At 35.8% G+C, this 23421-nt stretch overlaps 16 protein-coding genes across 16 annotated transcripts; 10 read left to right on the top strand and 6 right to left on the bottom strand.

The window, feature by feature from the left end:
- Nucleotides 1–4: 4 nt before the first annotated feature.
- Nucleotides 5–1269, bottom strand: BMR1_02g02295 (tRNA-dihydrouridine synthase A; the record flags this gene model as incomplete). The annotated part of the gene is made up of 7 exons (XM_021481554.1): nt 5–535; nt 560–619; nt 640–791; nt 813–923; nt 945–983; nt 1060–1160; nt 1181–1269. The coding sequence occupies 7 exons, from the start codon at nt 1267–1269 to the stop codon at nt 5–7; spliced, it is 1083 nt and encodes a 360-aa protein (XP_021338183.1).
- Nucleotides 1270–1331: 62 nt separating this feature from the next.
- Nucleotides 1332–2525, top strand: BMR1_02g02281 (Alpha-ketoglutarate-dependent dioxygenase alkB; the record flags this gene model as incomplete). Its single annotated transcript, XM_021481553.1, is given in 7 exon segments — nt 1332–1566; nt 1656–1735; nt 1756–1810; nt 1831–1885; nt 1905–2016; nt 2037–2250; nt 2320–2525. The coding sequence occupies 7 exon segments, from the start codon at nt 1332–1334 to the stop codon at nt 2523–2525; spliced, it is 957 nt and encodes a 318-aa protein (XP_021338182.1).
- A 60-nt stretch (nt 2526–2585) lies between these two features.
- Nucleotides 2586–4939, bottom strand: BMR1_02g02280 (Glutamate--cysteine ligase; the record flags this gene model as incomplete). Its single annotated transcript, XM_021481552.1, has 5 exons — nt 2586–4197; nt 4273–4516; nt 4538–4654; nt 4675–4737; nt 4786–4939. The coding sequence occupies 5 exons, from the start codon at nt 4937–4939 to the stop codon at nt 2586–2588; spliced, it is 2190 nt and encodes a 729-aa protein (XP_021338181.1).
- BMR1_02g02275 (glutamate--cysteine ligase catalytic subunit) lies at nt 5087–6100 on the top strand (the record flags this gene model as incomplete). The annotated part of the gene is made up of 1 exon (XM_012792768.1): nt 5087–6100. The coding sequence occupies one exon, from the start codon at nt 5087–5089 to the stop codon at nt 6098–6100; it is 1014 nt and encodes a 337-aa protein (XP_012648222.1).
- BMR1_02g02267 (conserved Plasmodium protein, unknown function) lies at nt 6620–8873 on the top strand (the record flags this gene model as incomplete). The annotated part of the gene is made up of 7 exons (XM_021481550.1): nt 6620–7630; nt 7653–7917; nt 7997–8121; nt 8144–8244; nt 8267–8372; nt 8557–8715; nt 8736–8873. The coding sequence occupies 7 exons, from the start codon at nt 6620–6622 to the stop codon at nt 8871–8873; spliced, it is 1905 nt and encodes a 634-aa protein (XP_021338180.1).
- Nucleotides 8874–9040: 167 nt separating this feature from the next.
- BMR1_02g02266 (hypothetical protein) lies at nt 9041–9568 on the top strand (the record flags this gene model as incomplete). The annotated part of the gene is made up of 4 exons (XM_021481549.1): nt 9041–9227; nt 9248–9398; nt 9419–9500; nt 9521–9568. 4 exons carry the CDS (start codon nt 9041–9043, stop codon nt 9566–9568), a joined length of 468 nt encoding a protein of 155 aa, XP_021338179.1.
- Nucleotides 9967–12099, bottom strand: BMR1_02g02265 (hypothetical protein; the record flags this gene model as incomplete). Its single annotated transcript, XM_021481548.1, has 4 exons — nt 9967–11391; nt 11412–11662; nt 11748–11936; nt 11958–12099. 4 exons carry the CDS (start codon nt 12097–12099, stop codon nt 9967–9969), a joined length of 2007 nt encoding a protein of 668 aa, XP_021338178.1.
- Nucleotides 12122–14149, top strand: BMR1_02g02260 (fumarate hydratase, class I; the record flags this gene model as incomplete). The annotated part of the gene is made up of 6 exons (XM_012792765.1): nt 12122–12528; nt 12549–12846; nt 12867–13203; nt 13304–13423; nt 13444–13644; nt 13794–14149. 6 exons carry the CDS (start codon nt 12122–12124, stop codon nt 14147–14149), a joined length of 1719 nt encoding a protein of 572 aa, XP_012648219.1.
- Nucleotides 14432–16332, top strand: BMR1_02g02255 (splicing factor 3A subunit 3; the record flags this gene model as incomplete). Its single annotated transcript, XM_012792764.1, has 7 exons — nt 14432–14597; nt 14681–14958; nt 15114–15494; nt 15518–15673; nt 15761–15941; nt 15962–16212; nt 16234–16332. The coding sequence occupies 7 exons, from the start codon at nt 14432–14434 to the stop codon at nt 16330–16332; spliced, it is 1512 nt and encodes a 503-aa protein (XP_012648218.1).
- Nucleotides 16433–17964, bottom strand: BMR1_02g02250 (hypothetical protein; the record flags this gene model as incomplete). The annotated part of the gene is made up of 4 exons (XM_012792763.1): nt 16433–16670; nt 16967–17370; nt 17428–17763; nt 17785–17964. 4 exons carry the CDS (start codon nt 17962–17964, stop codon nt 16433–16435), a joined length of 1158 nt encoding a protein of 385 aa, XP_012648217.1.
- On the top strand, nt 18039–18505 carry BMR1_02g02245 (NudC domain-containing protein 2; the record flags this gene model as incomplete). The annotated part of the gene is made up of 2 exons (XM_012792762.1): nt 18039–18075; nt 18096–18505. The coding sequence occupies 2 exons, from the start codon at nt 18039–18041 to the stop codon at nt 18503–18505; spliced, it is 447 nt and encodes a 148-aa protein (XP_012648216.1).
- Nucleotides 18506–18613: 108 nt separating this feature from the next.
- On the bottom strand, nt 18614–20049 carry BMR1_02g02240 (conserved Plasmodium protein, unknown function; the record flags this gene model as incomplete). The annotated part of the gene is made up of 5 exons (XM_021481547.1): nt 18614–18834; nt 19654–19717; nt 19743–19787; nt 19810–19932; nt 19954–20049. 5 exons carry the CDS (start codon nt 20047–20049, stop codon nt 18614–18616), a joined length of 549 nt encoding a protein of 182 aa, XP_021338177.1.
- Nucleotides 20322–20759, top strand: BMR1_02g02235 (hypothetical protein; the record flags this gene model as incomplete). Its single annotated transcript, XM_012792760.1, has 1 exon — nt 20322–20759. The coding sequence occupies one exon, from the start codon at nt 20322–20324 to the stop codon at nt 20757–20759; it is 438 nt and encodes a 145-aa protein (XP_012648214.1).
- Nucleotides 20806–21504, bottom strand: BMR1_02g02230 (hypothetical protein; the record flags this gene model as incomplete). The annotated part of the gene is made up of 1 exon (XM_012792759.1): nt 20806–21504. The coding sequence occupies one exon, from the start codon at nt 21502–21504 to the stop codon at nt 20806–20808; it is 699 nt and encodes a 232-aa protein (XP_012648213.1).
- A 47-nt stretch (nt 21505–21551) lies between these two features.
- On the top strand, nt 21552–22051 carry BMR1_02g02225 (conserved Plasmodium protein, unknown function; the record flags this gene model as incomplete). The annotated part of the gene is made up of 2 exons (XM_012792758.1): nt 21552–21701; nt 21722–22051. The coding sequence occupies 2 exons, from the start codon at nt 21552–21554 to the stop codon at nt 22049–22051; spliced, it is 480 nt and encodes a 159-aa protein (XP_012648212.1).
- Nucleotides 22052–22149: 98 nt separating this feature from the next.
- BMR1_02g02220 (conserved Plasmodium protein, unknown function) lies at nt 22150–23252 on the top strand (the record flags this gene model as incomplete). The annotated part of the gene is made up of 3 exons (XM_012792757.1): nt 22150–22761; nt 22783–22986; nt 23100–23252. The coding sequence occupies 3 exons, from the start codon at nt 22150–22152 to the stop codon at nt 23250–23252; spliced, it is 969 nt and encodes a 322-aa protein (XP_012648211.1).
- Between the last annotated feature and the right edge of the window lie 169 nt (nt 23253–23421).

Raw genomic sequence — 23421 nt, 5'->3', positions numbered from 1 at the left:
TTCATTATGTACGCTGCAATATTTCCGTAGTAACTTCATTATAGTTATCCATCATGAAATTCAGGACCTTTTCAATGGCATCTGTCGCATTATTTAACTTGTATTGCCGAGACACTAACTCTAAAATTCCCCTATAAGCTCCACTGCCAATCTTGTTCTTGTACAATCCATGTAACGGTTTCATTATCATTTGAATGTTGGAGTCGCCTGTGAAATCCCTTTTGTCAATATATTCCATATAACCACGTAACAACATTTCTCTGGTCAAATTATTAGCGGTATAACAAAAGCAAATACCATTATTACAAATGAGCAAATGATCTGCCTTATGCAATTCAACTGGGTTTTCATGGGCCATTCTACCTATCATAACCCCGTACAATTGTGGATTATCGCACAATAATTGTTTAGCTTGGGCTATACTTGTGATTCCCCCGTTTAAAGTAAATTTTATGTGGGGGAATTCATTAAGCAAATTGTATACCCTAGGGTAATTAAGTGGTGGTATACTGCGATTTTTTTTAGGATTTATACCCTAAATAACACCCAACGTTCGTACCTTCAAATATGCCTTCCTGGCATGGACAATGAAGTGTTTGCAGCCGCCGCTAGCAACGATCTGCATTAGTTATCTTTTACTCTGATGAAATTGTTTAGAAACTCGTCGGAATCCGAGTCATCAACTCCAGTGCGCGTTTTAACAGTCACTGGAAGGTCGACCCTTCTAATAATAGACGAGACTATATCTCTAACCCTTTCCGGATCTTTCATCAACGACGCACCAAAGCCTCCTAAATACATAGCTCTAGTACCTAATGTTGAAACTCGTGAACTAGGGCATCCTACATTGATATTTATTTCCTTATATCCGTAATTTGCGACTATTTCTGCTGCTTTTGTCATCATATCAACGTCTTTCCCGCCTAAAATTAGTTATACGTCACCTAATTGTGCTACAAGATTCTGCTCAATGTCGTCGAAATCTGCGTGATTCTTCGAATTTTTGGTTAGACTTTTTAATTAATTTTTTTTGAAAAATTTAAAATTTACCCTACTTACTGAGCCATGAATCCCTCATCTCTGGGTTATGTACAAGGGATGCAGCAGTGATCATTTCAGTCCAAAGCTGAGTATGCTTGGTTAGCATACGGGTGAAAAATCTACATATACAAATAACTACCTAAATTCTCGATATGTTACATCTAGCATCGGAGCAATTGAAATTATTTTACCATGTATATTTGTCCCGGTTTGGTAAGTTTCGCCCATATTAATAGAATGTCCCATCGCTAAGATGCTAAAAATCAATTTAAACGTTGAAAAATTACAAAATGGATCGAACATATACGTATCAAGGTGATATCTTTGGCAATAAAAGTGTAGCCAAAGCAGCTTTCAACATTGTAAGAACCAATTGTTGTGATGGGACCTGTGATCTCACTAGGCAAATTGTTTCAATTCTACCGAATGGGTCTAATGATTATGAGATACTTAAAACGCACAAATATACCTTAATATCGTTAGGGAATCATGGTAGAAATTTGTATAGATTTGGTCATTTTCCAGGTATAACCCCTCGTACATAGCATAATAATTTTTTCTTAATTTTAAATTCAATGGGAAGAAATTTAATATTACACAAATAGCTAACATAGGAGCCTACCTAATCACAAACTATTACACCCCTTCCGAACAATTAATTATCGCGAATTCAATGTTGACCCGGCACATAAATGTAAATATTATTTCACTCAGCCGCCTAACATAAGCAACATTACAAAGTTGAACCAAAATGTCACAAATTTGTTAGGTAAATAATGTTCAATTTAGACTCGGAAAATTTTTTAAAAAAATTCAAATGGGCCACTTGTGGCGAGCAATATGAGTAAGCACAGATAATTTAGTTGGGGCGAGCGTAAGTATTTGAAATCTTTAAAATTGGATCAGGAATTTTTGGACCTCTCACAAGAAATTACCAATAGCATTTATCCAGAAATAGAAGCCCACATTCCTGATGTAAATGCGCTGCAATGTAGGCTGCGATTATCAATTTATACAATGGAAATTATCATCTAAATTTGCACAAGGAAGACGCGGAGGAATCGAATGCACCGGTTGTTACGATTAGTTTAGGAAAATCTGCTATTTTTATGTTGGGAAGAGATGATTTTAATTCTCTTCCCATGGCAATTGTTGTAAATTCTGGCGATGTATTCATTATATCTAATGAGTGTAGATTCGGTTTGCATGGTAAATCTATGTTAAAATAATTTTTTTAATGAAAATTCAAAACAATGTATTATGACTTATATGATTTAGGCGTCGCAAAACTGGTCCATGCGCCAATAAAATACAGTGGCTACGATGTATTTGGACAGCCAATTCTTATCAGGCAAATAAACAGAACAATTGATAAACTGGACAGTCCGTCCAATAAAAGTGTAGATCCTGTTATAGATGCTAGAATTGGAGATATATTGACAACTTGCAGAATTTCAATCAGCATAAGGAACGCTAAGAAGTGATTAATTTTGTAAAATCATAATATTACACTTTCTTTTTTGAAAATATAGAAAAATTCCACACTAATTATATTTTGCCAGATTTCCCAATAACATTTCAGAATGTGGATTTCTCCCTGATTGAATTGATATAGCTAAATCACACAAATCATAGGCGATCTCATCAGATACCACAGAATCTTGCTTATACAGCTCATGCTGCAACACAAATTGCCTGATAAAACCTGCAGTTGTTGGAAGCTGTCCTTCACACCTTCTTTTAAATAATTGCATATACTTTTCAAACAAAAAAACGACTTTAGCCCCAGTATCGGTGTCCAATGACGCCACCTGTTGCTTTACAAATTTAATACATTTGGTAAATAATCCGTCTTCTCCAAATAAAATGTGATATAGCGTATCTTCTTCTACAGTATAATGACCATTGATGACTTTCGGGTAATAAAATTTAGATTTAAACACTGCTGATCGTTGTGATGATCTTTTCAAATTCTCTTCCAAAATTGAGATGGGCAAATACAATTCCAAATTGTTCTTCACAATCATTTTAGTAAGTACTAAAAGTACAGCTGAAACTGCAGAATTCTCAAAGTCGGTTAATTGCATCTCAGGACAGCGAAATTCAACACGATACCCTATTTCCCCCTTACTTCCAGGTACCACTGGTAACGTTGGTAACTTGAAACGTACCATGTTCCAATTTACACTCTGAAACGCTTCAAATTCTGCAAAATCAGTTGGATTTTTATCATCGTAATTCTCAGATGACTTGAATAGACATATAGGGTCTCGAGTGAATATATGAGATATATGTCTGGCTAAAATTGGATCCACACCAACATCCACGCATTCATCATACACTGCAATATTAGTGGGTAACAATACGTCGTTGAACTTGAAATAATTCTTCACTAATACATCTCTATTGGAAATGTATAATGAATTGCATGAAAATCTAGACTTGGGCATGTACAAACAATCCTTTTCACTCCTATCATCCACAGATTGAGATAAAACATTCCATCTAGTATCTGTTTCTGTTAAAAATCCCCTGAAAATCGGACAAGAGGCAGTCAGAGCTAGGAAATAAGGAGAAATAGCTAGTAGCTGATCATGAATATATCTAGCATCATCCATGCTTGGACATGAAAAGGTGTTTTGATAACAACACATTCCCATACCGAAACACATGGCATCCATGTAAATATGTAATGGGATTGGATTATCATCCCCCGCTTCGGCTGTTTCTTCAACCCATTTTCGGTTAAGAATTTCCAGTGTATTTCTAAATTCACAAGGTGAAAAGGGGCAATATTCACAGTCACTATCTTCAGAATTTTCAAGTACAAGGCCACATATATCAGTTGTGTAGAACAATTTATCAAGAGATGGGCAATCTGAAGCTTTCAATTCTATTCGATCCACCGTTTCGATTTTATGAAACGAACTTCCCCTGGCTATGATTTTTGATATGTTTTTGGCTAATGTTTCATCTAAGGAAACTCCTAGCCTAGGTGTAGATGAAGTGGGTGAACTGGCAGTAGAATCATGTCTATCAATATATTTGGATGCAACAATTCTTACGGCGATTGGGGATTCGTCTGGCAATTTTTTTATTTGTGTATATTTATCCATGAACATTGGTGCAAATAAAGCTACTTTAGCCCCCCTCCGTCTAAATTAGAGGATTGAATTACTAGATCCACAATTATTGTAGAATAAAGGAAATATAATATGTAGTTTAACTTACAATCTAATATTTTTTGTAAATGATATGAATCTGGGATGTTTAGTTATAACGGCATCAGGGAGAAATATACTTTTTGCAATCTGCCTGGAATCAGTTTTTGTTTGATTATCCATATATGCAATAGAATCTTTACAACCTAGTCTGGGGAAAGATGTCATTTGTAAGACATGGCATTTTGAATAGCCAAGTGAGGTGATAGTCCTCTGAATAACATTTCTCTTGTGATTTAATAGTTTTTGAATTTCTAAAATAAGTAACTGTTTACCCAAAATTGAGGATAGATTAACCCTTAGAGGTTTAGATGGAATCACTTCTATCATATAAGAAGCATACTCTGGCAATCCTTTAACATTTTCATCTTTTGACATTCCTGATATCACGTCTAATTTAAGAAATATTTACCAGAGGCTATTAGAGCAATTTGTACCTTTCTAGTTTCATCATTAAGTTTAACTATCATGTATTCTAAATGAATAATTTGTGAAATTAGTATAACTGTACAACAATACATACCTACTTCATCTCCAAAAAACAATTCATGATCTAATCTGTCATAATTATGTTGCATACAAAGTACAAATTGCTTTAGTGCAATATTTCTAATCTTTTCGGTAATTTGAAGTATTGAATCATAGTCTAGGGGATAGCCTAGATCCAAAAAACCCATATTACTGCCATCCCCACTACTAGCTTATGACTAAATTTTGAACAAACTAAATATTCTCACTATATATATTATAACACACCTTGAAATAGTAAATGAAAAATCAAATATCGTTTTATATTCAATAATAATCACTGGACTAGTTCCAAAATGAACCGCTTTCCACTAAACTTTGGCAGTAAAGACGCTACAAATAATATTACTGTTAATAAACAAAAAAAAATTACCAATCTTTTCAACAATGATTCGGAATCTCTTAGTGAAACTGTTAACAAAGTGGTCTATGATGGAACTTTGGTGTTTTCCACTGATAATACAATCGATACTAGTGAAGAACAACAAAATTTGGTTATACCATGTAAAAATAGATTGAATAAAAGTAGAAAAGGCTTGGATTATATCAGTTCAACTAAAAATGATCAAGAAAAACCGCTGATGCTACCTGAAGATGACATAGCCAGACAAGTTATATTGGATGCTCAAAAAAATGATGATCTTTTTGAATACAAAAAGGAAATGGTTGTGACAACTCCAATTTTGATGAGGAGTGGAAGTATAATTGGTGAAGATAAGGCCGATTATGAACATGTTCCAGTTGAAAGTTTTGGATTGGCTATGCTTATGGGTATGGGCTACGACCCAAATAAACCAACAAATGTATCATCTCCTGACGTTCTATTAAATAAACGTAGAATTTATGATAAAGCAGGACTGGGTTCACATGATACATTGCTAAAAATTACACAACAAATTGATTCAGGTGATAACAACTATTCTAAGGCCACTAGTTCTTCCAAAGTTCGAGACGATATTAACGATGTTGTATGGGTTTCAAAAGGATTGGTAGTGAAAATTATAGACCGTTGTGACAAATATTATAAGCATAAAGGCGATGTGGTGGGGATTGATAAATATCTTGCTACCGTGAACTTTGAAGATGGAATGAGGAAGGGGTACAAAATTAAGTATTTGGAAACTGTTGTTAAGGAAGGAGAGGATGCAAAAATTGTGCTACCAACTTTGCATCCAATTAATTCATCGCAACTTTTAGGTAGATATGTAAAAGTTATTAAAAAAGGCAGGTCTTCTGCTACTGTTGAAATGTCTGGAAAAAAGTTTGAATTGCCCTTGGATAGCATTTGTTATTATAATTACAAACGGTAACACTTCTCATATTTGTAACAATACATTTTAAATCACTATATCATACTAAATATTACAGTATGTAGTAGTGTTTTTGTAATTTTTGTAGAATATCAGTAATAAAGATGTCTATATTCAATAATTTACTGTGCACAGAACAATTTGTATATCTAGACAAAATTGAAATTAAAGAAAATTAAATTTAATTTATATTTACTTGTAATTAATTGTCAAATCATTTATAATAGCGGTATTGAATGACATTCTAAGTTTGCAATGTATACATTAATGTCTTATACCCGAAATTAACTGTAATATTAGGTATAAACTACGAAGGACTTGGTTATGGTTATGTATGTAATTAATATTTATCATACTTTAATATAATGTACAATTTATGGATAGTTTACACATATAATATCAGTGATGAAATATTAAAACATATAATACTTTGGAGTTCCATTGTAAGTAAACATAATCAACGATTAATGTATAGGGTGGTTAGGCTGTAGGGCATACCCTGGTGTTTTGGTTGGGATAATGAAGGTTTTAATGCCTCAAATTCAAGCCACTTTGAACAATATCGCATCATTATTTGGCCTAGTGCCTAACCGAGTCCCAGGATCCACAACAGTTCCTGGGGAATTTATATGCCAATTGGCCGCCAGACACCATGGGCTACCAAATGGCGAGTTTTTGTTCAGGCCTGGCAAATGTTTAAAACTTAGCAAGGCTAAAAACAAATACCCCCCGCTAGTTGTATATGAAGAAACGAGGGATGGTAATCTAAACGATATTTGGCTCGGACATTTGCGATTCACTGGTTATTTTTCTATCACGGCTAGCACTAAACACCTACTAAATACACAATTTTCAGAACAATTAGCAAGTTCAGAATCGACTGAAAGAGAAGGAGTAGACGATGCTCATACTTTATTTCTATTTCCCTATGAACGAAAGGATGGGGAGGCAATCAGCAATTTGCTAATCGCTAAAGGCAATTTTCTCACATCACTTGACATACAAAGCATTTCCTTTTGTGCTGCTAGCACAGGTAGTAGTAGGCTTCTTCATGCACTGAGTGAAGTTGTTAAACACTCGATAAGCCATAACAAAAACCTATCAGCCTTGCTAATGCTAGATATATTAAATTGCTCCAGTGTCGTACGCTACAAAATTGATTGTGAAAAAGACATCTTCGAACAAATATCTAATTCTATCAACAAAAAGTGTGATGACGAAAAACCGACTGCCAATTGTTACTGGGATGCTAGAGTGCTGGATAAAATCGCAACATTGTTTTCATTACGCCGTTCGTATAATGAAGTGACATCAGGGTTAGTAAAAACTTTCAGTGATTTTGTTTGCGATCGATTAGAATGTTTATCACCGAAGCTTGTGACAAATATCGTTTCTGCCGTAGGAAACTCCAAATGCCTTGACGAATTCTGGATGTTCATGATGGCTAAACGTATTCAAGATACTGCACAATGCTACGAGCCGGAGGATTTAGCCACTATAATCGACACCTACGCCACGGCTTCCCTTGAGGTAAAATTTTTGACTGATTAAGGATACAGGTTTTTATGAATCTGTTTGTGAGAACGTAAAGGAGAAACTTGACCAATTCACCCCGCACCAACTGGCAATAGTCCTCTCTGCATTAGCTAGAGTCAGGATAAGGGATTTGGATCTTGTACAAGGGGCCCTTGAAATAATTAAACATTATTTATTGCAAGAGTATCATTCGGAGATATTTACACAATCCTCAAAAACGTTACACAAACGTGACTTATCACAAGATATACTAGTTATTGCATATACCCTTGTTGCGGCTAGTAGGTTTACATTTACAATATAATTTCCCAGATTATATATCTTAATAATTTAAACATACTATTCAAGCAGTTAACATAGGTGAATTGGATTACCGAGATGACACTCTCGATCTCCTATGGCGTATTTTGGCTCTGAGATTAAAAGATACAGTTTTTGATATTTCTGTCTCCACTTGGCTTCCATTTGCAGTGGCGGCATATCCTGTAGGTTATACAATTAAATCAGAGCCCCACTTCACTGCGTACATTTCTGCCAGTGTGGACAAATCATGTCAATACTATAACTAGACGTATTAAATCCAAGACATTTGCTAGGACAGTGCAAAGGTAATCATATTTAGTTATTTAGGAGACATGCTCTACTATTGCAGTGTTTCAAGACGGGTATTATTCCAGAGGAGTTTGTTATGCCTAGCGAACTTGACACTTTGAATGACATTTGCAAATATTCCCATGTAAGTCCAATATAGATATTAAACACCTTTATTATTATAAACAACAAAGTATAATTTATTTTGTGAATGTTTCTTCTAATGTTAAATGATGCATTTTTTGTGTTGTTGAGGGAAAACTTACTGTCTTGATCTGGTCCTCTTACTTAACCCATGTAACATTAGCAAATACAATTGGTTAATTCAGTTTGGAGGATTACGCCAAGAAGAGTGCGGAAGCACTTTTACACCAGAAAGCTCGACCTTTCATTTGGAGGTCTCTGCCTGCCTACGGGGCCTTCAGGTACAGCACCAAAGAGAGCTTCAGTCTATTCCTTTTGTGCTAGACATTGTCATCCAACAGCAAGTAAGGCATTGCCAATTTAGACTACGACAAGGCATGAGCCTTTAAATACTAGACAGCAAACAAAAGGTTGGGGAGGGTACAATTTACATCACGACAGATACTCCCCGAACCATAGGAAGCACAAACGGGAGACTTATATTTATAAGCCCACACAGTAACACATGTAGACATAGTGCCATACTGCAGTGTACTATTTGTAATTTAGTTGTTATAGATTTTTTACTAGAGTTGATCAAATTTTTGCTTGTTTTAAAACAAAAACATAAAATTAAGCATCTTAAACACTTACATACGTTCCCCACCCCCCATTGAGATAGGGTGGGATATGGACGAGTACATAAAACGGCACCAAGCAGCCTATCGCTCCCGCACTGGACAAGTTTCTGAGACGCAAAAACAAGCTCTGGGAACAGAATCTACTCCAAGCAACACTATTCATCCAACCCACTCAAATCCACCAAATAACCTAAAAAACCCTCAAAATTGTGATTTGGAAATAGACCTAGACGAACGTAAGCGTCCCTTCATTTAGTGGCTAAGACTGATCCCGATCTTGCCAGTGAAATATTGTGCCGTAAACTGCAAGAGGAGATGGGAAATGAGGCAAGGGTTGAAAGTATGGCGCATGAAGACTATGTGAGACCGCCAGACTCATCGTTTTCTGAATGTTTATTCGGAGGATCGTAAGAAAAAATTAAATTAGTTCGTGGAGGGCTAGCATGTCCAGATCAACATTATCTCAATCACAAAATTCGGAGCATTCCAATGTCGACTCAGATGAGCATGTAATATGTTTGTTATTTAGGATGAGAATTTGCAGGCAGCAATTGGACAGAGTTTGATTGAAATGTAAATGGGATGCGTGTATGTGTTTAAAGCTAAGAAAAATATGATATGTATTAACAATTTTGATTTATATAATATGGAAAGTTACCAGTCACTTAACAACACAGGATTAGCGTTAAAGAACGGATTGTTTCGTTTAATAATATGTGAAGATCAAGTTCTGTGTATATTTAAAACAATTCAATCAACAATTTTATAATTATCAATTGTAATTATTATTATACATTAATATCTAAACCAGTAAGCTAGTCAAACGATATTCATGAGATATTCTGACCGACCAATCAATTTAACTAGTTTCAGAGCTATTTTAATGTCTCTATAGGAATTCATATATTAAAATACAGTTAATCGAGTAAATTGGTATAAACGCTTAACAACCCGCCATTCACTGAGATTCTTCAATTAAATAATTGGCGGTAACAAATGTCCAGGGCAGGAAAACAATCCAAACCTACTAATATATCCCAATTCATCATCAAAGGGGGAAAACGAAGATCTCCTAGGTTGTGATGGTTTCTGAAGAAATTGTATCTCGTACTTTCTTTGCTGTAAAATTCTAACCGTTTGTGATAGAATTGCATAGGAAATTGACAACCCTATGTGAATAAGATATATGATCCAGTTTGGGGATAGGACGATACAAAAAATTTTAGAAACCATTAGCAACGTCACCCCTGTCCAGTGTGCCTGTAACAAATGATCTGTAAGGATTACATTCTTGATTACTTCACCGCCCAAAATAATTCCATGGTGGGATATTGGGGCAATGCACCACCTACACGACATAATTATTATTTTGTGGCAGGCATAAGGGACATTGGTAATAGCAGATAGGCTGGACATGAAGTTGGGTATAATAACCAATGTTGGAAACAATGAAAATGCGATAATGACAAATATACGTATGTAAAACCTGTTTACTTTCCAAAATGTATCAATTGAATAGCCAGCAGATACCAATGCTACTATGGCGTACATTGTATTGTACAGTACGTCAAGAAGTGGTGCTGTGTAGAAATCGCACAGAAAAATCATAATCCCCAGTACAATTGTTAAAGTTAATAGACTAGTGCGATTATAGCAATCTAATACGACAATCAAAAGAATGGCTAGGTGCGCTACGGGTTGTATGTTAAATGCCGTAACTAAACGTATTCGTTTTAGTAACGATAGTGTTATATCATCTGAAACGTATTTTTCACAACAAGTAACGCAACTTTTTGAGCACATTGCCACAAATTGTTGCAAATATTCTCGCATATTAATGTCTAAATCAAAGCCACTGACATCAATTTCCTTCTTCTCGCTGTCAGACCTCTCAAATATTAGAGTACTTTTATCCTTAAATCCTAATCTGCGCAGTGTTGACTTGTGGAAATTTGTTCTGGTAAAATCTCTAGTCAATTTAGATTTATAAATGCTGTACTTTTTAGAATCAATTATTGTTTTACTGGTACCATCGCCAATAATAATATTATTTACATTGCTTATACTATCCCTTAGTTGACCAATTTTATCAGGTTCCTTTTCATAGGACTGAGAACTAAAATCGATCGCATCCTTTATTAAACAATCGCTAGATTTAGACCCCTCGTTCCATTTTACTGCGTCTCTGTAGGCCAACTGCCAAATTGCAAGTCGAAAAGAACGTATAAATATGAACAAAAAATTCTTCACAAACAAAATTGAAAAGTTTCCCTGTGATAGATCGTAAATGCGATAAGTTAAAAATGGTATATCTATTAAAAATAATCCCACCAAGTAAGTGAATTTGACTATTATGAAAATGTCTGAATTCCTGCGCCAATCACTCGTCTTACACCTAACCTATTTCAAAGACTTATTACCTGTATACCGGTAGTTGGTAATACCAGACCCAATGAAATAATGCTACATATAACAAACATAAACATTATATTCTTGTATTGGGTAAGATTGGGGATACTATGGGCAACACTTATAACATCCCAAATATCAATTATAGTTGAAATACATAGATCTGCATGTAACATTTCATGGAGCCAGACTGAAATATTTGAGAGTTCTATGCATAGTTTGTGATACAACAAATATATCAGTGGAGTTAATGCAAAGTGGCCTATGTTAACAATTTTATTAATTAACTTGCCAATTGATCAATAAATATTAGAATTCGCATTTAAAAATATTATTCCTACCCATACCTTGGTGTTTTGTAATGTATGTCGCCCAGTATAGATGTTTAAATCCATCAAGTGGAGTAATACTTTCATAGGGATACGTCAAATAGTAAAATTTCACCGCAATTGAAATGCTATAGATCATCCATTGTATAGATAAACTCCCATTTGATAATCTTTGCATTCTAATTAGCGAATATAACAAGTAAAACGCTGAATAAGCCAATTACTTACCAAGAGGTATATCTAAAGTGAGTGTGTAAAGGACCTTCTCTCCGCATTTCAAAAAATTGAGATCATAATCAATTGCAAAACACTGTAGTATAATCAGTAGCACAATTATCACTAGTATTAACCCCCTATTAATCACACCCATGTCGCTGCCCACACACTAAGAGATGGTGCCACACCCTGCATCACCGCTCTATATTGGAAAACGATTTTTTTACAGATTATATACCAAAAGATATAATTCTACAGTTAAATTTGACGAGTCATACGTAAATGTTATACCTAAGCATTGTGGATACAACCCTAAATTTGAAAGGATTGATCATCTTTCCCAATCATTAACAGCCACCAATGACGTTGGCGATTCCTGCGATATAAATGGAGGAAAAAGGTTATTTTTACCTTCAAATATCCTTACAGAGTTGGCCAAAAGGGCGTTTACGGACATTATGTATTTTTTGCGCCCGGGCCACCTAGCCCAGCTTCGGAAAATTTACGACGATCCAGAGTCATCGGACAATGATAAATTCGTTTCTATACAGCTACTAAAAAACGCTTGTATCGCTTCAGCTAGGTTTTAAATATCTAATTTAGAGTACTTCCTGGCTGCCAAGATACAGGCACCGCGATTGTTATAGGATACAAGGGCGGTAGTGTAATGTCAATCAATGACCATAAGTCACTGGCAGAAGGAATCTATAGTGCTTATGCTGAGAACAAATTTAGGTATAGCCAAATGTCCGCATTAAACATGTATAAAGAGGTGGGCACTGGATGCAATTTACCGGCACAAATTGATATATTTGCCGCCGATGGCACAAGTTATGACTTATTATTTATCGCCAAAGGCGGTGGTTCCGCCAACAAAACCTTCCTCTACCAAGAAACACGCGTATGTGTTACACCATGTAGGCAATTCTGGACGTTAATAAACTGAAGGGATATTTGCTAGAAAAAATATCCACGATTGGCACATCTGCTTGTCCCCCCTATCACTTAGTTATTGTTGTGGGTGGGCTTTCCGCTGAAATGACCCTAAAGACTGTAAAACTAGCTTCTTGTAAAGAGCTGGACAATTTGCCAATAGAAGGTAATAGGTACGGGATAGCATTTAGAGACGTGCAGCTGGAAAATGAGCTGCTAAGGGAATGTCAAAATTTGGGAATCGGCGCTCAATTTGGTGGAAAATACTTTTGCCATGATGTGAGAGTGGTGAGATTGCCAAGGCATGGCGCTTCTTGTCCAATTGGTAATAATATACAATTTGGAATTTTTATTGAATGTATGATTTTATATTAAAAATCATACATTTTATTCTTTAGAAAACCCCATATTAACATGTGATTCAGGCATTGGTGTCTCGTGCTCTGCAGACAGACAAATCAAGGCAAAAATTGATACCACCGGGGTTTACATTGAGAAGCTTGAAGAAAACCCAGCACAATACTTACCAGACGTGCAAATTGAGGGTATAACGTCATTTATACAGGCAATGCAGTAAAAATTGATTTGAACAGACCCATAAGTGAAATATTAAAAGCACTGTCAGAGCTGAAAGTCAGCAGCAGGGTTGTTTTGTCTGGACCGCTGCTTGTTGCTCGCGACCTGGCCCATCAAATGTTGGATAATTACCTAACTGAACACGGGGATTTGCCCGAGTGGTTTAAGCAGCATCCCATTTATTATGCAGGTAACTGCGATATTTTACATTTATGACTCCTTCATTGCAGCTTACGCATGTTCGAATGTGTCAAATATGAATGACAAAAAATCTAAATTGTGTCAAATGTAAACCACTGTATCAGGCTTTGCTATTTACAAATTGACATTCTAATGTAGGTCCTGCAAAGAAGCCGGATCAGTATGCAAGTGGATCATTCGGTCCCACCACTGCTGGTAGAATGGACTCATATGCTGACAGGTTCATGGCCAAGGGGGCTAGTCTGATCAGCCTGGCCAAGGGCAATCGGTCTAGGGCTTTCGCCAAGGCGTGTAAGGATCATGGCGGGTTTTACTTGGGTTCGGTTGGCGGTCCTGCCGCGCTAATTGCCAAAGATTGTATTAAAAAAATGGATGTAGTTGCATTCCCGGAATTGGGAATGGAGGCCGTTTTTAAGATCGAGGTGGATAACTTTCCTGCGTTTGTTGTGGTGGATTGCAAGGGGAACGATTTTTATAAGAAGTGGACTGGCTAGATGTATATCTATTGAAAAAATCAAAAATTTTATACAAAAATCTCTTTAAAACACTTGTTTTTACAACAAAATTACGCTATATATATTAGTTAATTATATATGTAAGTGCACTAGGCGCATTTAGCGACACTAAATATCTATACGGTTTAGATTGTGAAGGTAGGCAATTATATATTAGTAAAATCAGGTGTCAATTTGAGTGTATTTGGTATTGTAAAACTTATGCAGCAAGATAGGGTATCTTGTTAAGGGCAAGGGTGGGATGTAGTGATCCTAGTATATATGTCAGGCGTTCTTGAGCAGTTGCGGGCAGGGCACGAGGAGATAGAACTGATAGAAAAATCCATCAGCAAGCTCTTAGGCGATAGACATAAAAAGCCTGGCAAGCGATTTGTCGCTGAACGTGCTGCTTTGACGCTTTTGGACGAGGCCTCGGCCACAGCTGAGCGTTGCCTTGAGATTTACAAAGATTCCGACGGACTTCGGAAAGAGGAAACAAGATTTTTAGCAGGAAAGTCGATCTTAACTTAGGAATTGGCAAAGGAGATGACGTTTGGACTAATTTTTACGATAAACTGAAGGGCATTCGAGACTATTACAAGAGATTCGAACATCTAAACGTAGCCCATGGAAACGTAAAATTGGTCCAAAAAATTGTGGAGCAAGCTTATGCCCAAGTGGACCTGTCTTTAATATTCACGGCAAATGAGAGCGGAGGTAGAACTCTAGATTTGAATGAGCATTACATTGCCTATTTGAATCTTACAGTGCTAAAAAAGGCAAGGGAGGCAAGACATCATTCACTCGAGGTATATACTTATTGTTTTAAACATTACTGGTTATATAAACCCCATTTGTTTCACACTTACTAATAATTTACTGTATATTTTGTTAATAATATTAAATGTTAATATTTTGCATAAACATTTAATCAATATCTGATATATCACATTTATTCATTTAGATTGATCGCATACGTCGCAAAGGCATAACTGATCCCGAAGTTATCCAACGAAAGATATCACCATTTGTGGAAATAGACTATATACAATACTTGAAAACCTATCACAAATTCAATGACATACCCAGACATTGTAAATATGCTGTTCCGGAATATGAGAAATATTTGGACAATTTGTTGAATTACTTGTATGACTTTTTCCAGCGTCAGAATGCGCTATCGGATAGTAGAAAAATTTACGAAAATTTCGAGCAAAACTTTGAGATTGCTTGGGAGAACGGCAGTATAGAGTGGTGGAAACAACCATCTTACGATCATGAGAGATACCTAAAGCCATTGGATAAGATATTCAACTCCCAAGGCATATACAAATCTGTGCAAGAGGTAATTATCAGTGTAATTTTTAGGGCAAAAAATATAAAAAACTGGCAGCAGAATTGGCTGCAAAGTCGTCCGATGAGATTGAAAAATTGAATGTTATTAGTAGGGAAATGGATAAGAGGATAGCCAAGAATGAATATCTGATTACCTCTTTTCACAGCATTTTAGTGGATACGGTCCAAGTAAGTACTCTTAATACCATGATTTTTTGTATATTTGTGAGAATAATCGGTCGATTTTTTAAACATTAGCTATTATAATTTACCCAGAAAACAATCGAAATGATCCAGAGAAGGGAAAGCAGATCTGCCGAAGAGTTATCTAATGACATTTCCACTGGTACAGATCAACTGGCTTGTATTGAAGAAACTAAGGATATTGGCATGGAAGATGAAGAGGATGATGAGGGCCAAGATACAATAGTTTACAACCCATTAAATTTACCTCTAGGTAGGCAAAGCTTTATGCAGGTTGGGACGGAAAACCTATCCCGTATTGGCTATACAAACTACATGGATTAGGAAACGAATACAAGTGTGAGATTTGTGGAAACTATTCCTACTGGGGTAGAAGGGCTTTTGAACGCCATTTCCAAGAGTGGCGTCATGCCTTTGGCATGAAGTGCCTCAAGATACCTAATACTCTGCACTTTAAGGAGATAACCAGCATACAAGATGCCATTGTTTTGTACGAAAAATTAAAATACACTGCTCAAATTAAGGTAATTTCACTATTCATTTAGGGATTCAATGCATCACAAGATATTGAGTGTGAGGATTCTCAGGGGAATGTTATGAGTGCAAGGGCCTACCAAGACCTGGCTCGCCAAGGCCTCCTGTAAAGGTTAAATATTGTGCCAGTTGCTTAAAAATCAAGAAAAATTATTACTAATGGAACGATTTCCAACGTCAGTTAAAAAAAGCATTCATGCCCCCTTATCATTACTCTAAAAAAGGCATGCCATCCCACACATTGGACAACATACGATCTTCCCAGTTGATCATGAAAGTCACTGCCACAAAAGCCCTGTATATCGCTTCATTTAGATGAATATCTCCTTGTGGATAATTCGGGGATGATAGTACGGTTGTTATTGCATTCATAATTTTTAAACTGTACTCTAGAATTGTGGCTTGTATTAGTTTATTTTGCAGGTTATGTATCTTTCTCATAATATCCCTAAGTTATTTACATGTACATTATAATTTAAATTTGGGACCAGAATGTTATAATTTAAACGCACAAATGGAAATAAATTAAAATAGTCTACATACATGAAACTTAAATAAACTAGACTATCACAAAAATATTTAATAAAATTTTCGTTTAGAAACCTCATATTTTATTTATCCGGAGAACATACATACAATTCAAGGAGCGAAAATAATCATTTAAATGCAAAATATTTGATCAATGAATCTGAAAGCAATAACATGCAAGCCAGTTTATTAGTTTTAATTATATATAACACATACCTGGTGGTTGTAATGTCAAAATAGTACGCATGTACGTCGTGTGGATGAATGTAATTCTTTACCAAATTTACAAAACCTCTATTCTCGAGTAAATGCTCAATAACCTTCCCTATCCCTCCTTTCTTCTCCAAATTGAACAAATAGAATGTGATTGGAGATTCATCTGCTTCATAATTAATGGATTTAATACTATCCACCGCATTCTTATAATTGTCAACAAAATTGCTCTTGGGGATATACTTCACCAGTTCCACCAATGCTAATTCATTCGATGTAGAATAATCACTAGCATATGTTTCAGTGGCATCTACACTTATCTTAAGAAATTGCCTTAAAATGTTGTTGGCAAAAACAGATTCCCCTCCCTTCTTCATGGAAGTAGTGGAAGCTGAGTCACTTATAACCTAAATTAGCCTAGAACAACTGTGTATCATATCATTTATATCCCACTCTCAACTTACATATTTAAAAAGTTTTGATACATCTGAAAGGGCATGTAAACAGTGTTTGTAGTCGTTCGGATCTCCGCCAGCCTTTATGATAATCGCGCTAATAAGCTCCGAAAGGTTGTTGGATTTTCTGGCAAAATCCCCCGCAAATTTAAGTGCAAGAACCCCCCTTTTGAATCTCAATACGTTTCCATAGCACTCACAATCTTTAGTGATCGTATCATTGTTAGTACCAATGCAATCCATGAATTGTTTCTCTGCAGTTTGAGCCTTTACAAACTTGTTCTCTCGATGTAGCGATAGGATTTGAGCAATTTGTCCTACTTGATGTCTCCATCTTTCTAGTCTCTAAGTCACACAATCTTTTACCTGGTATAGCAATAAGTTTTCAGAGTCACTGCCATTTAACGCTCTATTTGCGCGAATGTAATCGATGCACACCGAATCTACTACATTATGTACACTTTCAAGCTCCTTATTGACATTAGCCAAGTACTCAACACCACATCTCAACTCACGCTCCAAATTCACCACATCTGACACACTCATCTTTTGTCCCTATGTGGATAATAAGAATAAATCTTTGATAACTGTTATAAAATATTGTAAAAACAACACTTTTAATGAGCACTTGTGGTAGATTCAGTTGCACTGCAATTGGTAAGGATCTACTAATTTAGACGGCTCGATCTTCCACTGGGAACAAGAGGCGGATAATATTTCTATCTATTTCTACCTAGACGCCAGTTTAAAGGCAAATGATATACAAGTAAAATTTAGAGCAAATTCACTAATAGTTGAGGTTAAAGGGAAAGAGATACTAAGGGGTAACTTGTGTAAAACAGTATTAGTAGATGATTGCTGTTGGACATTCACAGATAATTTCCTAGAAATTACTTTGGCAAAATCCGTATCGCATCAAGCGTGGGAGTATCTTTTGGACAATTGTGATAAACTAAGTAAAAATGAAATTGAAACTCAAAAAGCCAAAATCTTGTTGGAAAGGTTTCAACATGATCACCCTTCCTTTGATTTCGACGGGGCAACAATTCAGGGAAATGTGCCGGATGCTCATACATTTTTAAAGTGATATTAAAATATTATTTTTGCAACACTACAATAACATTTAATTTACAAATTTATACAATTATTATTAGCCAATAGTCAATTACTTCATCAGAGCAGCCCCAATTGCGCGTTAAGTGCGATGTAACAACTGCATTCGTATGTTAAACAAATTTCTGGCTCTTGAATCCATCATATCTTGCTTCTCAATTGACTTTTTAATCGCCTCTTCCTGATGTTGCACTAGATCCTTCCTACAATTATCAAAGCTAATGAATTTGTTTCCGCAAATGTGCGAACGATGTTCATGAGATTCCTTGAAATTTTCTTGTAAACACTGCAGATAGGATATGCCTAAATCAACACTAAGCTCGCAACATTTGTATATAGATAGTGTGTCACAGTTAATGGGATCCGGTCGTATTATGTTGTCAGCATAAATATTAACTATATAACGCAAAAGGCTTTAAAAACTCCAATGGCCACATCATTTACCCCTTATACCAATCATTGTTTCCATAATGTAATTATAATCCATTAGATCGTGTATTCCGAAATATATCAAAACTGATTAGCATGAAATTTGACATATTTGGGTCCACAGTGTAGAAATTATATTATATTCCATCATTTTGTGTCAATGATAAATTTCGTATACTTTTTATACGGCAAAAGTTCTTTCATTCTGTGTTTTGACAAATTAGCACTAGATTGTTGCATGGTAGGTATATGTCAAATTTTTATAACACTTTTGAAAATTTCATAAACAGTGAGACGGATTGAAATTGGTGATATCATTATAATTAGTACAGCAATGATGGCACAGAGTTTAAATATGGGGAAAACCAATAAATAGAGGATACATGAAAAGGTTTAGGTTGGGGTCTTTACTAGGGTTTATTATCCTAAAATAAGGCGATCGCCACAGCAAGGGTAAATTAAAATATAGGATAGATGCACCAGTGAGGGATAAAGTAATAAACTGGGTTGCATTATTTGATTTGTGTAATTGTACGTTTCCCTTTTCTTTAGTTATTCAATATTAGATGGGGGGTTGGGATTAGGCCGAGTTATATGAATGGACTATCGTTTATATGCAGAATGTTTAATAAAGAATGAAAAGTGATTATGTGTTATTATGAGATTTATGCAATTATTGAAGGCATTACTAACCTGTGTTGAAACACGGATTTTCCAAATCCGCCGCTTTCTTAAACATATCCAAATACATATCAGCCTATTTGTTAGTTTTAAAGGAGTACCTTCATTTCCCTTGCATTCAATGATAAAGAATTCTCTAACTTAGGCTAGATCACAAAGAAAACTCACCAAACCATTGGTCAAATCTTTCCACAACATCTTGTCTACATCAGACACAGCAATTCCACAGCTGTTGTTATTCAATCCGATAAAATTGTATTCCTTCAACAGTTTCCTGATGCTCATAGCTCTCTAAATAACAAAAAAATTTACTTCGGCTTGCAAACGGCGGTACAAGAACCAATGTTTAAGCTCAGCCTCTATGGATTTAATTTCAGCGTCTATCGACATTATGTGTCTGGGGCACATAGCTTTTATTGTACTATGGGCTTGCTTGGCAACCTCTTCCATTTTATATCAGTAATAATTAGACTTGGAATTGCTCTATTCCCTATATTAGTAATAGTATGCATATTTATTTTCAACAGTAATACTGTGAACTCAGACGATGACACATTTGAAGTATCCGATTCTGATCGAGATCCACAAAAGGAAGACTGACCATAGTTTACTCATCAATCGCGCAAAATTTGGTATATATCGTGCATAAAATAGCAAAAATCTATCACAAAATTCTGTGTATGGGCAAATACAATTTACCTAAGATTGATGGGTTCCAGGTGTGCTACTTCGACCCAGAAGTAGCCACAGGCAGCGCTTATATAGTTGATGACGATGAAAGGCAGTACAGAAATGAGGTTATGGCAAAATTTGCCGAGTTTGTTGAGATACGAAAGAAAATTGATGAGAAGCACCGGGCCAAATTGGCAATGGAGGACAAGATCAGGGATCAATTGAGGTATTTAAAGTCTATCCAAACAGAATGTGATGATGCGTTATTTAAACAAATTATCAGTGATTATATGAGGTTGAAAGTTTTACTGGAGAAGACAATTCTACTGCGAACGGAGTTACAACTTCAATATGCATGCCTGTGTGATACCGTAGAGCGTCGAATAGATTATCTGATAGACCTTTATCGTTTAAATAGGGATATTCTGAATAAAATTAAAGGTTGAAAGTGTTGAAATGTGCATGCTAATTTTCGAAACACAAAAAATGCACTCAAACGTTAAAGCCACACGCAATAGGCAACATGATTGACAAACTTTGAGCAATTTTTCTGTATAATTTTGCATCTGGATTGGCACAATTTAGTTTCAAATCGTTGATTATGAGCCACCTGAGTCTCAAAGTGGGGAAAAATGGATTCTTTCTAACCATTTTTACAGCCCTATGTAGCAACACTTCCTTTAAAATCCACACGTGAGCGTTTTTAGGGTAATAACTAACTATGACATTTATCACATGGTGCACTTTCACTAGCAGTTTAACAGCGCCATGTATAATCAGCTTAAAAATGTGCTGGTAAACCTTTACTGCATTTGGTTGAATACACAGTATTAAAAATGACGCAATAAGTATTGCATGTTTGACACTAGGCTTAAGGTGTCTGGATGAGATTCTATGCAAAAGTAGACCGCAAGCACTGAATAGTTGAGAGTCATTGGATATAAGTATGTATTTGCCACCATTTTTAGCATTGCCCATGTAGAATCCATAAATGTGCATTAAATGGTATTCATCTGATGAGCAAATCCCATATGTACCGATGGATGCTTCAAATAGGGAGCGTGATACACATGCGATTTCACTTATATCAAATAAGCGTCTGTTGATAAGTTGAATCAAAGTAGCAAGGACCACTCCGTTTGGATTATGAAATTGAGTGGATTCGAGTAGTGAGAGCATACATGGGGTCATAACAGAGCTCCCTATAATCACCCGTTTTACCCCTGAGTTGTGTGGTTATGGCTGGAGATTTGGGTTCTGGCAAACACGAAAATTTATCAAACGGACTCCAACAAAGCTCAATTTACTGGGAAACGGGCCATAGAACATATCTCCCATTCTGGTCTTCATTTGTACAAAAATTCACACCTAAAATAATAGACGATCAGGTGACAGATACATAACTCAGCTTAGAAGCTTACTAAACCTGACTAAACCAGTCCAGCGTGAGCCTTTTGTGTTCTATAAGGAAGGTTATTTTAGGAGTTATTACGGAGACCCGGATGTGAGCACTACTTTTTCCATCAACAAACGCACCAACTTCACATTCAATCCTTGTGGAACTAGGACCCCGTGTTTTATGGAGGACGATATGAATAAGTGGCTTGAAAGGGATGAATTTGCAAGGTTGCTTCTTGATGCTTATAAGAAAGATTTACCGTATGTGGAGTTTATGTCCGATGTTAATGCTCCTCCATCGCATGCGATAAAAACTAGAAGGTCAATCTTATTGATTTAATCTATGATCGTTTGTATAACCATACCCATCGCCATCACTACTGTATACAGGCAGCATTAATAATAATCTACTAAAGGATGTACTATTTACCGTTATTTATGATCACAGGGCTGTTGAATATGAGTATGGGACTTAAGATAACTAAGGATTGCAACTTTTTTATTCATCAAAATCGCGGATACGTCAAAAAATTTGGACTTCCGACGCCTATTCATAACATTACCAATAGCTACAAAAACATAAGGCAAATTAATTCTCTGAGTGCAGAGGAGGAAGAAAAGCTCGAGGATTTGCTTGGAAAAAAAGTTTCACGTTTGTCTAAAAAAGAGTTATTGGACGAAATTATAAACGAGAATGACCCCGTGGTGAATAAGATTATGGGCGACATTTTCGACATAAACAATCTACCATCCCTTGAACGCACAGAAACTTTACAAACAGTTTCACGTTTGTCTAAAAAAGAGTTATTGGACGAAATTATAAACGAGAATGACCCCGTGGTGAATAAGATTATGGGCGACATTTTCGACATAAACAATCTACCATCCCTTGAACGCACAGAAACTTTACAAACAGATGATACATATGTGGATGATGAGATTGTTGACAAGGATTTTTACGACCCTACCGTGGGGGAATTCAAAATGAAATACACAAATGAAGAAGAACGTATTAATATCGCCAAAAATGCAGTAGCGCATATATTAGAAGTAAGTGCCTGAACTATACAGGATAACATGGTACTAGTGGTACCTATAAAGAAGATTATAGTAAAAAATGAGCACATAGACACGCTTTTTTGGCGAGATTCTCATAAACATATCGAAATTTGGATTCCCCTGAGGCATAGCATTAGTTGTAAAGATTTAAAAATTAACTTTTCAACTAAAGATATCAAGATAACAAATGGTGATTTGACTTTGTTGGAACTGCCGGTAAGGAAGGGATGTTTTTATTGTATATTATCTGTATTATATACGTTAGAATGCATAAATGGAAAATTAGAATTATTTCTCATTTAAAATTTATGCGATTTACTATAATATAGTTGCCTGGACCAATTCGTGCCGATGAATGTGTATGGGAGAGCGATAATAGATCATTTCCAGAGTTACCAATTGAAGCCCTGCAGACTCTACACATTGTACTTACGAAGCGTGCATCCCATGAACACATTTGGAAGTCCCTTCTCCGCAAATAATTATCACCGCATTTAAAATTCTCGTTTGGATTAAATTAGTATAGTTTGTTGCCATACAATGTTTGCCCAATACTCACTTCTATGACGAGTGTATCTGCTCGGGGGCGTAAAAATTTTTTAGCCTAAATTCGCACTAAAAATGTGTACAATGTAACACACCATTTGCAAT

This window comes from Babesia microti, chromosome II (genome assembly GCF_000691945.2).
Source record: "Babesia microti strain RI chromosome II, complete genome".
NCBI classification, from domain to species: domain Eukaryota; phylum Apicomplexa; class Aconoidasida; order Piroplasmida; family Babesiidae; genus Babesia; species Babesia microti.
The sequence above is the reverse complement of the archived record's forward strand: the minus strand, read 5'-3'. Positions and strand labels throughout refer to the sequence as shown.